This window comes from Gopherus evgoodei, chromosome 6, assembly GCF_007399415.2.
Source record: "Gopherus evgoodei ecotype Sinaloan lineage chromosome 6, rGopEvg1_v1.p, whole genome shotgun sequence".
Taxonomy (NCBI): Eukaryota; Metazoa; Chordata; order Testudines; family Testudinidae; genus Gopherus; species Gopherus evgoodei.
This window is the reverse complement of record NC_044327.1, coordinates 58,778,244-58,791,742: the sequence shown is the minus strand read 5'-3', so window position 1 is coordinate 58,791,742 and position 13,499 is coordinate 58,778,244. Positions and strand designations below refer to the sequence as shown.

The window sequence follows — 13,499 nt, the reverse complement described above, 5'->3', positions numbered from 1 at the left end:
AGGAGCGAGAGAGACATGAAGGCAAGAGTTTTTGTCAGATATTCATAGAACGTTGAGAAAAACATTTTGCTTAGCTAGCAGTGCCCTCCTGAGACAGGGTGGCAGTAAGTGAGGAAAATAACAAGATAAATGAAATTTTTGCAGCTGCTAGTAAAATATTGAGAATCTGCACTTTTTTATTGATCTTTATGATCCTGTTGCCAAGAGCCACTTTGCGGTGACAAAATATGTTGACAAGTGCATCTCTCACTGCCATGAAAAATGTGGTGAAGGATTCTCCTTATGTCTGCAGTGTTGTACAAGAAACAAATTGCACTGCTACGGCAAATTCTTTACAGAAAGGCTAAATTTAAAGCCTACCAACCCTAAATGCTTTTATCTTGAACTTCAGGCTAGCATTTGTAGCAATTCTTCTCTAAGAAAACCAGTTGAGGTCTAACTTTTTTTAAGTCTAGAGATATTTTTCTGCCTTATGCAAGCTGTTTTAAAAAATGGTCCTTTCTTGGTACCTTGACTATATCATTTTTGTATGTAATCGTACAGGCAGGGTGGAATGCTTTTCTTATATGTATTGAATTTCTATCCATCTCATATAAGAGTGTTTTACTGTACTATACCAGGCTTAAGCAAAAAGCTACTACAAACCAATAAGATTTTCAGTTCCTCTTCTAGATGCTTGATTCTGATCTCACACTGATTTTGCACCTAACTCTAACTTCACTGTAATTACTTGAGTCCTTTAACTCAAAGTGAGATCAGGATAGAACTTACAGAAGGATTCTCAGTTATGGTAAATACTAGATCATACTTACCTGCGGGGCCATCAACCTTGTTCCCATGTTTCATATTGAGAAAGATTTCCTCAGTAACTCGTTTTCATTACAACCCTTCTTTTCTGGACTCTTCTGGACCAAAAGTCCATATTATTCAACTTTAGTTCTCTCTTTTTTGGGAGGTATAGTTCTGTTGTGAGACTGAAGGAAATATGAGGACATACGTTAAAAATCATCTTCTGTATTTTAAAAAATCTTCACTTCTGTTACTAACAGCACTTTGCTAAATCTAAAAGAATTATTATCTATTTATTTTTTATCATCTAAACTGTATCTTTGAAGTTTCCCTCAGTTTGGATAGTGAAAATAAACTGATCTGTTTTGAGTCGGTCCCATTTTCTAGATCTTGTGCACTGGTGCAATGCTGCAGTGTTTGCATTCCAAATTCTACACTGGAATGTTTTTGAAACAAAAAAACCTGTCTCCCTTAAAATGTCTTTCAAAAGGGACACTGCAACAGCAATAGCTTACTACGTTTTGTAAAACATTTTCTTAGGGCTTAAACTACTTTAGTTACAAAGTAGCTAATCAATGAGCTATTCTTTTGGGATAACTTGCAGAAATTCTTCCAGAGCAGTGGAATTCCATCATAATAGTGCATATGGTAAAAGGAGTGCTAACTGTTCCTAAACTAGGCTATTTTTCTGTTTGTTATGACTAGGTCAAATATATTCTACAGGGCCTGTATAGATATCCCCAGAGGCACCGAACTGCTGGTGTGGTACAATGACAGCTACACATCTTTCTTTGGAATCCCTTTACAGTGTATTGCACAGGATGAAAACTGTAAGTATTTTATTTCTAACTATATGCCCATAATGCATATTTCACAGTTAATCTGTTTTGTTCCTTGTGTTTCTTAAGAAGTATGAAGTAAATCCTGGATATTTATTTAAGGTAAGTTGGACAATTACAAAATAAGGCCCTGATTCTGAAAATCCTTAAGATATATGATGTCTGTGGAACAACTTATATGAGTAAAATGCACATACCTACAAATGCACATACCTACAGGTGGGCAGGACTGAAACCTAAATTGCAGGTTTCCCCCCATGGCATAGCAAGATATGAAATCCCTCCTGACTAGGGATTTATTGCCAGTTTATTCTTTATTTACTTCCTCAACCCTCTCTCTAGTTGCCAGTTCTATAATAGGATTTATTCTCTTGCCAAAAAGATGACATAATGTGATCTTTCCAGTCACTGTCAATGCTGCTTCATCATATTAGTGTGGGATGTGTTGATGGAGGCATAGTCTGACTGTCCATAAAGATGGGGTCCTTGTGGTTAGAGAAAATGCTAGTCCCTTTAAATAAAGGCTAATTACAAATAACCTGATATGATGATGGAGCCCCCATCCTGTCACAACTATCCCCAGTTAGATTCATTCCTCTTCCTTGCCATTTTATTTTACTGTGAATATTAAAAAAAGCAAATCATTTATATCATAGACCCAGTCATGCAAGGTGGTATGTGTTACTTGTCTTCAGTGGGAATTAAGAGTGCTCAGCACCTCCTAGGGAGGGAGAGAGAGAGAGAGAGAGAGAGAGTGTGTGTGTGTGTGTGTCACTCTCACTCTCTCTCTCCCTTCTTTCAGCTTGCGTCAGGGAACTCTTTTCCATTGTGATAGCCATGTGTGTCTATGCGGTAGAAGAAGCAAATGATAAAAGCTTGAATGACATTGGCCAAAATGACCCTGTGGCTGCCAGTGGCTAATCAACTTTATATTAGATTTTTTCAGTCAAATACTTGGATACTTAAACAGCTATACTGAGATGAACTTGGGTCTCTTAGCAACTTAAATACTGAACCAGGCAGCAATAAAACAGCAAGAGACCAGGGATTAAATGATCAAAAATAAACATTCTTTTTCATCTGGAGTTTTCAAATCTCTTATACTTGAGAGAAGTTTTAAAGACATTAAATTACTGGCCATAATGTTTAACACTAAAAAAAATCATTTTCATTTCTGTGAGTTTTACTTTACAGAATCATTTAAAAAAAACGATACAGTGAACAAAATCCCATCACAGTTAAATCTTTAAATATTGTCACTCACTGCTTCGCTACAAGGGAAACCAAGGAGTTTCATCCACAAGCTAGGGAGACTGACAGAAAGGGAAAATTTCATCTCTGGGCAGAGGGCCAGCACCAGGCCTATGCATAACCTCAGAGTCACTTAAACCCTCAAAATAGCCCTTGTGCTGTTTCTCTGCACAAGGGTGAATTTCACCCACAATAACCTGTGACAATATTACTTAGCTCTTAAACCTCATTATTTGAATCTCTTGATGGAGGTTTTATGCTTACAATTTTTTTTAAATTAAGTCTCCCTTGTGTGACAGAGAAACTTAGAAAAGAGTTTTGAAAAGAAAAGTTTACATATAACGGGCTCTACTGCACATGTTTTTCCATGCACCTAAAATGTTTGGATGTGTTTTAAAAACTGTACTGCAGTTAGAGTGACCAGACAGCAAATGTGAAAAATCGGGATAGGGGATGGGGAGTAATAGAAGTCTATATAAGTAAAAGACCCCAAAATTGGGACTGTCCCTGTAAAATCGGGACAGCTGGTCACCCTAAGCAATGCACATCCTACTGGAGGTAACTCTACTCATAAAATAGGCCCTCAGATTGTACAGTGAAGAGCAAGATAGAAAGGACTAGACATAAATAAATTAAATAACATGGATTACCATATTTGTTTTGGTTGAGGAAACATTAAAAATAATTTTGTAAAGGAACTTTGTATTAATTTACAGTACCATATCAAAATGGATTTGTATTGCATTTTTTTATTTCAGTATTTTTAATTTCAGTAACTATTAAGACATTAGTAACAATTATTCATTAAACAGACCATTCGAAACTGCTACTGTATCTCAACTAGACATATTTGTATTCAGAAGGTAAATCTCTGTGTGTGTGTGTGTGTGTGTGAGAGAGAGAGAGAGAGAGAGAGAGAGAGAAATCCCCAAATGCTACATTAAAAGAATGTTATGGTTGCAAATTCAAGCACTCAGAAGTTATGAAACACCAGAATTTAAGACATCCATGTGCCATTGTGCGTTATGGTACAGTCTTTAAGTACATGATGACATACTATTTTTTCCACAGAATCCCTGCCTCATTCAGTGCACAAGATGGACAGTGCTCAAGGAATGAGGCAGATCTCGAATATTTCTTTTATGTGTGTGACTCCCCATGACTCATTTACTGTACAACTTGCAAATGCTGCACTGAATGCAGAATTTTATTTTCTCATGTGTTGCATTGTGCTCATCATCAAAATACGTGAGTGCCTCACAAACCTTAATTAATCTATCTTTTCAATACCTCTGTGAGGTAGGGAAGTATTAGTAATCCCATTTTATTGGTGGGGAACTGAGGTACAAAGATATTTAGGCATATATTTTGCAATGTCTCATTATGAACTAAATCCTACTAGCCTTAATCATGCAAGCAATCACACTGAAGACACTGATTTGTAGTGTACAAGCTTTGTGTGTATAAATGAGGGTGTAATATTGTCCTTTAGTGACTGCCCATTGATAGGCTAAGGGAACTACTGCTGTGTCTGTTTTCTGCAACACAGAAATTTGATATAGTGTAAGACCTGCAGAATTTTCTCTCAGATGTGAATCCTATTGTATCATACTTCTAACCATTCTTGTCACTCTTCTCTGGACCATTACAAAGTCTCAAATCTCTCTTCGGATAACTTCCTACATGGCAGAACCAGCTTCTCCATTCAGCTCGCAGTCTCATTCCAGCCCTTTTTATATGTATTATAATAACAGTGAATTGTTGAATCTAGTCAGTGGAAAATAGACTTTGAATATTTTTTATTTTCTCCCCAAATTGTATTAGTTTTAGGAAACAGTAAAGCAGATCTTATTTACTTTTTTTGTTTTCTCGCAGTGAATGTCCCTTCAACTGTAATGGAGGCCATGTCCAGACCAGACGCCCTACAGCCATTTAACAAAAGTAGCAAACTCCCCCCTGCCACACCACAGCGATCCATAGTATTTCCACAGACTCCATGTAGCAGAAATTTCTCTCTTTTGGATAAGTCTGGGCCTATCGAGTCAGGATTTAACCAGATCAATGTCAAAAACCAGCGAGTTCTTGCAAGCCCAACGTCAACGAGCCAATTAAATTCTGAGTTCAGTGACTGGCACCTTTGGAAATGTGGGCAATGCTTTAAGACTTTCACCCAGCGGATCCTCTTACAGATGCACGTGTGTACGCAGAACCCTGACAGGTAAAACACGGGTACTCTTTATTTCTGTATTGATGGATAGCCAGACCCTCTGCTTTTTGCTTTTATCAGATTGTTATTTCAAAAACTAAACCATTATTAGGAGGAGCCTGTACAACATAATACATCTATGGCTGTGTGAAGTAAGCTGATAAAGGCTATTGCTTAACTTCACAATTTGTAAAAACATTTGGTACCTAAATGTACATACAAAAGGAAATATCCAAAAATATAATCTTGTTTTCAGAATGGTTTGGTACATCTGTTAGAGGGAACAAAACAAAAAGAAATGTTATTAATATTATGGCTGAAAAAATGAGGTCAAGATAATCAAAAGTCTCTTTGTCTCCCAAAGATAATATAACTTGCTGTTCAGTGGCTGTCATAGTCATTTCAGGGTTCACTTATAGTGTGCAATGTGTGTATAAACTTAATTAAGCACTAAGAGGTAATGAATTGGAATTTTTTGCTTAGTACTATTTTTCTTCAGAGCATGCAAACCCATAAATCGTGGAAAGCTGTCAAAAGGAAATACCTACTCCCCTAGTGATGTGGAGGAAAACAGATGCCACTTATTCAATAAACTAATATCCACACAGAAGAAAAATGTTGACTAGATACCTCAGAGTCAAAGTTGGTTTGAAAGTTTGTCAATAGAGAATTTTATGGCCATGAACTGAGGATGAAATTTAGCTGAACAAGTGAATTAAAATTTCAGGTACTCTGACCGGTGGCAGAGTAGATATAATGGAACAATTATTTATGAATCAAAGCTGGTTTATTTGACAATCTTGATCACTGGCAGCACAAAAGACAAAAATCAAATTAATTCAACTAAAAAGACTGCCCATGTTTTGTCTGTCCTTCAGCTGTGAAGAAGGCTTGAGTAAAACAGCTGAATCACCTGGAAAATCGTTCTAAATGCAGCATTAAAATGCAAGTTGCATTTGACAAAAATGCAATAGCAGTATATATTGTGTGTGTTTGTGTAATAAGCATATATCCTATGCTGCTGGATAAAAACAGATGAATTTTAAAGTGTATATGGTAGAACTAGAGTCTTAGAACTTAATCCCGAATAGATTCTGAGAGTTGCTAAAATTTTGGATGTGGCAAAACGTTCTCAAGTTTCTGTGCTCTTTAGCAATACCTAAAGTGGACGCTGGCTCCAGCAGAAACAAAGCATTGTCATGTTAAAAATATATATTTGTATTGAAAAAGAGTTTTTATTGCTTTATTTCATACTATAAATTATGTAATTTTCTGATAGCAGCCAACTTTCAAATGCCTCTTGAGTTCCCACAATATGTTACACAACCAAAACTGCCAGAGAAAAATATTTTCCTAACATTGCTTAGGATTTTAGCTATATGATTCCCAACTGTATTAGTTGTTATTCACATAGCTAAAACCTCTGGCAACATTTTGAAAATATAGGCGTTAGGAATATGGGTCAGAGTTCTTGAGTTTAGATTCCAGATTTTTCTGAGTTCTCATATCCCTAACTAGAAATCACTATTATTTAAACTTATTTCATGGCAAGTCTTTCCTCCTACTATAAATGGCATTAGTAGAGCATGTACCTAGCAAAACAGGAATTGGAAAAGAAGTATCTTTGCTTATTTCTAGGAACAGCTTTCATTTCTTAAAGTAATTTCCTGGCAACAAGAAATCAAGGTGTAAATTGCCCAGGCTTGTTTGCCTGCCAGCCTTAGATACTGTATGCACCTCTTAGGATTGGAATTTCTCTCCACTATCTACTGTAGCACTCTAGCCGATAAACAGCTACCTGTTTATTGTCAGAAATTTGTAAACACACCAGCCACTGCATCTTTGATGTGAGGGAAGTAGCTACGGCTGCCTCCTCTAGCAAAGGCTTTGAAACTGTCTAGTCTGGCATTGTGTTTGTTTTGCAGGCAGCATGATTAACTATAGGTGGTCAAAGCAGGAAAAGGATCCTTGAATGTAGCTATGATCCCCACTTCATAGTGTGAAATTTAAGAAATGTAAACTATTTGGGATTTGAGAAATACAAAGAAGGAAATGACTTAAAACTTCCTTTGTCTCAGAAGAAATCTGAATGAGAGTAGAAGATAAGAGTGAAAAAGGACAGAACAAAAATGTTTTTCAGTCAGCCTCATAGAACAAAATACTATTCAGCAGGCAGAAGTTTGAAGAAATAAATACTGGATAATAGTGAACCCAAGATAAGGAGGGTTCTAAGTTCGCCCAGAAATTTCTTTGAATTTGAGATTAATTAAGATTTTAATGAAAGCTTATTTGCCCCCTTTCATTTACTTCTCCTTCCCCACTGAGGTCATTGTTTTTTTCTTCTGTTTGTTAAATAATGTAGAGTTTCTCTGGAGTCACTTGATGGGAGGGAAAGTAAGATCTAAATCCATTCAGATTTAACTCAAGGACCATCCAAGCCTCTGGCGTTTTTCTTAAACTCTTGCCCAGACAGAGGCAATTTGACCCTCTATTCCTTGAACCAGGAGTCAGAAATCCCTTTTCTCTTCTGTTTTTCTGCTGCAGAAATTCCCAACAATCCCATTTGGGGGGCTCCAGAAAGGGGTAAGCAAAAGCCTTCAATCACAATGAATCATTTTCAGACAAATATTTTCATTTATTTTTTAAAAAAATCAGCAACAGTTCTTAGAATGACCAGTTTTTATTTACATTTTTCTTTTTTCTCTTTTTGATTGTCATGTACAGTATGTAGTGGTGTTAACGGAGGGAGGATGCCTGCACTTCCCAGGTGTTGCTTGTGGCCCACTTTCATATTCAATGTCTATGTGTGATGTTTACTCTTGTTGATTGTCATGTATTTAAGCTGATGATTGGAGGGTAGACACTATACATGCAAGTGTGTCCTTGGTGGGTGGATTCTGGATGTTATCTGGCCCTCATGCTTTTTGTTTCCTTGAAGTATATTAATGTTACAGTTCGGCAATGAACGTCTGGTTATTTTTTTTAAGGTTAAGCTGTCAATTTAATTGATGCTTTTCTCTAGGCACCATGGCTCTACCCTACTTGGTATTTTTCTGCAATACATTTTTCTTTGGAGGATGTGTATCTTTGGCCCTCAGTACTGTTGCCCAAATTAATTAATTACTTAATTTTTTAAAACCTATAGCAACTAAACAAAAAAGAAATGCTGTGAACAATGTCTATTTCTGTTTATAGCGTGACTATGGATTATTGTGCAATTAAAGTAAATGTCATGCTAAATTGAACATTTGTTCTTGCATACTCTTTTCAAAAAGGTTTGCAGACTTCTAGCACTTGTAGTTAATAGTAGCAAAAGGTGCACAAAATGGTACCATTCCCTTACTGCTTCAGAAGTTTAGAAACATATGAGCTATTTTGTTCTTTACAAAATGATGGCCCCAAAAGTCATAGAGGACTTGATTCTGTGATCCTTATTTCTACTGAGTTATACTTACTCATGTTTGTAGTCTTGTTGGCTGTAGTGGGGCTACTCTGTTTGAATAAGTACTATTCAGTGCGAGTAAGAGTTGCAGGAGTAGGCCCATAGTTAGTTAATATAACAAAACCCATCAATCTGAGCCCTGTGAGAACTTCAAGATGTAGGCTAATTCTTAAATATCACTTTGCAGAATCATATCCTCTCAGTTCAGTTTGAAGGAGACTGAGTACCTGCATTAAACCCTTTATAAATAGTCATGGTGAGTAACTTCAAATGTTCCATGTGGTAGGGTCCAAGGCAACTGATTGCTTTAACTAAAGCATCCACAACTGAGCACTCCGTCACTCATCCTGCCCCTGTGCAGAGACTATGTTAACAGCTTCTTCACCTCTCTGAAACAGTCATTTTGAGCCACTCAGAATGGCAGCTAGAGTGTATCACTGACACCCTGAGTTGCATTTCCCCCTCTCATTAACCATACAAAACAGCAGATTCCACTCCAATGCCATATCCATTCAGTTTTGAAGAGGGTACTGAAACTTTGGCCCATGTCTGCAATTCTGCTCCAAAACCACTGACGTGTGTGAGAGCAATTCATGGAGTCCCTTTCCTGGAGGCAGAGAGTGCCAGCATCACAACATGCCCTGCTTTCATTGACTAAGGTAATGTAAAAACTAAGGTGATGCCTGAATCAGAGTCTTCCATCTTCCCATAAAGCCTTGACACCAAACTGCTTGTTTAATGAGGAAAGCCATGGTGTCCCACTTCCTGGCATTCTGACATTATGCAATATGTCTTTGTTTCTTCACTAACAACAAGGCCCTACACTTAGCCTTCTGGCACTGACAGTGAGAAATGCATCTGCAGCTGTATGTCAGGCTCTCTCCTATTGGCTAGTACTTATCTAGCTGGAGGAAACAATGAATCTGATTCACAATTTGGCTTCGCTGATTTGACTGTATTTCAATGAAAGGTTTACAGGTATTCAAAAACTCACTGTTACAAGCAGGTCATCCTCTAAAGATTTACACTGGAGTTCTATGAGACCCACGAAGATAGTGAATGAAACTGTGAAGAGGCCTGTAAAAGATCAGCTCACTGTAAAAGAGAAAAATTGAGAATTTCAGTGCAAAGTAATTATGAGATTTTTTTCAGGACTCTGATCATGCAGCCCATCATTCAAATATTTCTTGCAATTTATGCTGGAGACTGTGTAAAGAAATGGGACACATGTTCATATGAGCTGGATTAGTCCAGGAGTTCTGCCCTTTTGGATTCAAAAGATATTAACAATACCAAAGGCGTGAACACAAGAGAAATAGATTAATTAGATCAATCTTTTGCTAAAGAAGACTGAAAAAAGTGATTTCAAACCTATGTATTTTTGTGTTGGGGTTTATTTAAATGTGAAAACAGTAACTAAATGGTCTTACTCTAGTGCAATCTCCCAAAAAAGTTATACAATTGCTTGGATAAGCATGCATATTTTGAGTGACATTCAGTTAAGTGCATAGGTCGTGTTTGACTTTGTGCTGATCACCCATACAAAGTGGACTACAAAAAAAAAAGGATTATTAGCACTGGGAAAAGAAAACATTAATAATGTTTTGAACAGAATTTGCACATTCAAGAGGCAGGTTTAAAGTACACTGCAAAAAACAAAGTTCTTAACTATTTCTGTGATCTTGGAAAATGTAATCTGAGAATGTTGTAAACCCTCAGATGCCAGAAATTCACCCATACTTAAAGAAATTCTTAAAAATAACTCCTTTCAGTATTATATTTTAGATGTCTGAGCCCATAGCTTTTACATTCATGAGTGCACCCAGGGGAGACCCTCACATGAGTAAGGGTCATTGGATTGGTCTCTAGAGGAGACAGATTGAAGGCCCCAACACACTGATGATCTGACACTGTAGAATCTACCTACAGAAATTTGTAATCAAAGATGGGTAACTAAATGGATTTCTAGTACATGAGGCAAGTGAGAGCTGTGCAATTTTGTCTGTCTGCAGAATTTGCCTCTTAGGTAGGGAGATATGCTTTCTTTGAGTTTGGGTGAGAAGATGAAGCATATAGCCTAATTTTTAAGGAGAGAGGACTGGAAGATAGGATTGCTGTGTTTTTTGTTGACTCTCAGTGATACCCTATGTCACCCTATGTACATTTCTGTAAAGTTTAACTATCTTTAAAATTGGTATAATAATACCTAACTCAGAGATGTATTTGTTAGGCTCTCATAGTGTGTTAGAAACATTAATTAAGCCTTTCTGAAGTGCTACAATATAGAGATGTAAATTAATTATTGTTATTATTATTATATTATTTCTAGCACACAGTGATGGAGAGAAAATTCTAGGATAGATTTTTACAGAAAAATTATATTTCAAAGATTCTTAGGACCATATTTTCATACACTGATGCATATGTTTCACCTATAAACATGCAAATAACAGTTTACATGCATGCAAATGTGTATTCACACATAGAAGAGGGTGCTCTTGGTATGTACCCATTCATGCATAAAAATAACAGCAGAGAAACTCAAATTTGCTGGAGTGTATTTGTACATGACCCCAGACCAACTAAGCTGTTACCCACATGGGTAACTTTAAACTCATGGGCAGTTTATTTCAAGTCAGTGGCACTGCCACATGCCTAAAGTTATGCATTTGTGGAAGAGCTTTGTAAATATCTTATCCACTTTCTTTGCACTGCAGGCAGTCCCCAATATGCAGAACTGTAAGAGTTTTTGAATGAGGCGTTCTGGATGGGGTCAGAACCATGTTGCAGCTTCAACCTAGGTGCCTCTTTTTGAAAATTCAGCCTATAAAGTCAACCATTTTGGTTTTCATTTCATGAGTCCTATTCTCTCCATGACCCTGAGAATAAGGGGGTCACCATCTTAATGTGGTTTTCCAGGGCAGAGCAAAGTGATGGCACAGGAGATAACTGCTACACCAAAGACAACCCTGCTCTGAAGGTGTACATGTACTCACCGAACCGATCATCCCTCATGTTCATCCTTCTGCACCGCTTTCATTTTTTAAAAACAGCGTATTGATTTCTTTCTGCTAAGAAAAAAAAAACAACCCAAGTGCAGTAAAAATGGTTACAAAACAAAACTATAATTTTTCTGCTCATTTTGTACCCTTTTTCTTGGAAAATACCATACATTATTATAGCAGTATTTGAAAAGTCATACAGTTCTGCATACTGGAACTGCTTGCAGTTCAAAGGAAGTAGATAAGACATTTACAAATTGTCAGCTCATACATTTATGCATGCATAAATTTGTCTTCTTTTTAAAACAGGCTTTGCTTAACTTATGATTCATATATCTAGCTCCAAAATACTTAATTGATCCCTTTCTTGATTAATCTGATTGGAGATATGCATCATTTATGCAGACTCACACAAGGGGACAATTTATTTGGTGAAATAACATCTTTTATAGCCATTCCTGCAAGATTTGGGTGAAAGGCAACAAAATGAGAGATAAGGGACATAAGAATAGACAATCTTCTACAAAGTTCATCATTGTGTGCATCATACAGTGTAATGCACTATGGATAATATAAAATGTAAATTTTCATTATGGACAAGAAATCTAGTTTGAATCAATGTGGAGGCTAATGGCAACATTTTATTTGGCTTCTTAATGTTTGCTCATAACTGGTTTACTACTGTGAAGTATTTACATACAAAGAATGGTGTGACTTCTCACAATGTGAAATTAATCATATTGACTGTTGTTAAAAAAATAAAAGATTAATTGGTTTTATTTAGTGTCTTATTCTTTATTATGGGAGCTGTTAAAAATAGATAACCAGAGGCTAATAAACGTTAATGGTCCCTTTCACTATCAGAAAATCAATTGTTCATGGATACAGCATATCTTAATATATTATTTTTGCTAAAAAATGTTTAATCCTAAAAAAGCCTGAATTTACATATCTGTTTGATAAATAATTTCCTTATCCATTAACAATGCATTTAAAGATGCAATAAAGCGGAAAAACATATTTCTCTTGTCTTCCAGCAATGGTTATCGATATACATTAGTTATCAATGTTTATTTAAAATATATTACTTCACATGCACTTATATAATTTTTAAAGAGAATAGGGGAAACAATGTTAGTGTAATCATCCAGACCAGGTAACCTTTCCACAACTTTTATATATATCTTTCAAACTTCTTTGAAAGCAGTTAGATAGATTTTAAAATATAAGTAATTAAAATTGTATAGTATTGAGTTATTGACCAATACCACACTATTAATCAAGCAAAAAAAAAATTCTACAATCAGTGCTCAGTACTCTGAAGCACTATAAAATAATAGTATTTGTGATCAGCGATGCAAGCAGACACAATTAAGCGGCTCACTTGACAAATGAGAGGGTACACTTTATTTTGCACTTAATTGAATTGTTGTACATGCTTGGTCACCACTGTCTCCTTCCCTTTAGTTTTGGTTTCTAGCCATTTGAACATACACATTTGTTAAAGAGAGAGCAATTAAGACTTGTTGGCCATTGGCTCTAAAAATTCAGACAGCAAGAGTTGTGCCCTGAATTGCTGCTCTCTATAAAAATCATTAATATCCCTTATGACATTCTTAACTTTCTTTAAAAAAAAATTGATAAACGGAACAGGACCTGCCACTGATTTACTTTAAATGTCATAACAGATGGAAAGCATTCCACTTGTGTAAGGGAGGGAAATTAAATCTATTTTGCCAAAACAGTAATTGATTTACTTTGTATATGTTTCTCAGAACACTTTTTGCCACTTTAACAAGTTAGTAATTGTATTGGTACTCAAACTATTGTCCTGTCTCATCCTTCTGTCTCTCAGCCTCTTCTTTCCACTTGAGTTTGTAATGATGATGTTATAATTCTGAACTTGTGGCATCACATTCAGTTCACTGCAAGAGGTTAAGATGTTGCAAAAATAGACTTATGATTTAATT

At 36.2% G+C, this 13,499-nt stretch overlaps 1 protein-coding gene across 3 annotated transcripts in view; it reads left to right on the top strand.

Annotated features, from left to right (window-relative positions):
* The window catches only part of PRDM6 (PR/SET domain 6), a 90,379-nt gene that overhangs the window by 63,595 nt on the left and 13,285 nt on the right, over positions 1–13,499 (top strand). For 2 of the 3 annotated variants that reach the window (XM_030567799.1, XM_030567802.1), the window contains exons 5-7: positions 1,495–1,619; positions 4,755–5,097; positions 7,630–7,668. In XM_030567799.1, the coding sequence (XP_030423659.1) occupies positions 1,495–1,619; positions 4,755–5,097; positions 7,630–7,668 (507 nt within the window). The remainder of the gene's footprint in view (positions 1–1,494; positions 1,620–4,754; positions 5,098–7,629; positions 7,669–13,499) is intronic. The other variant, XM_030567801.1, reaches the window with a different exon arrangement.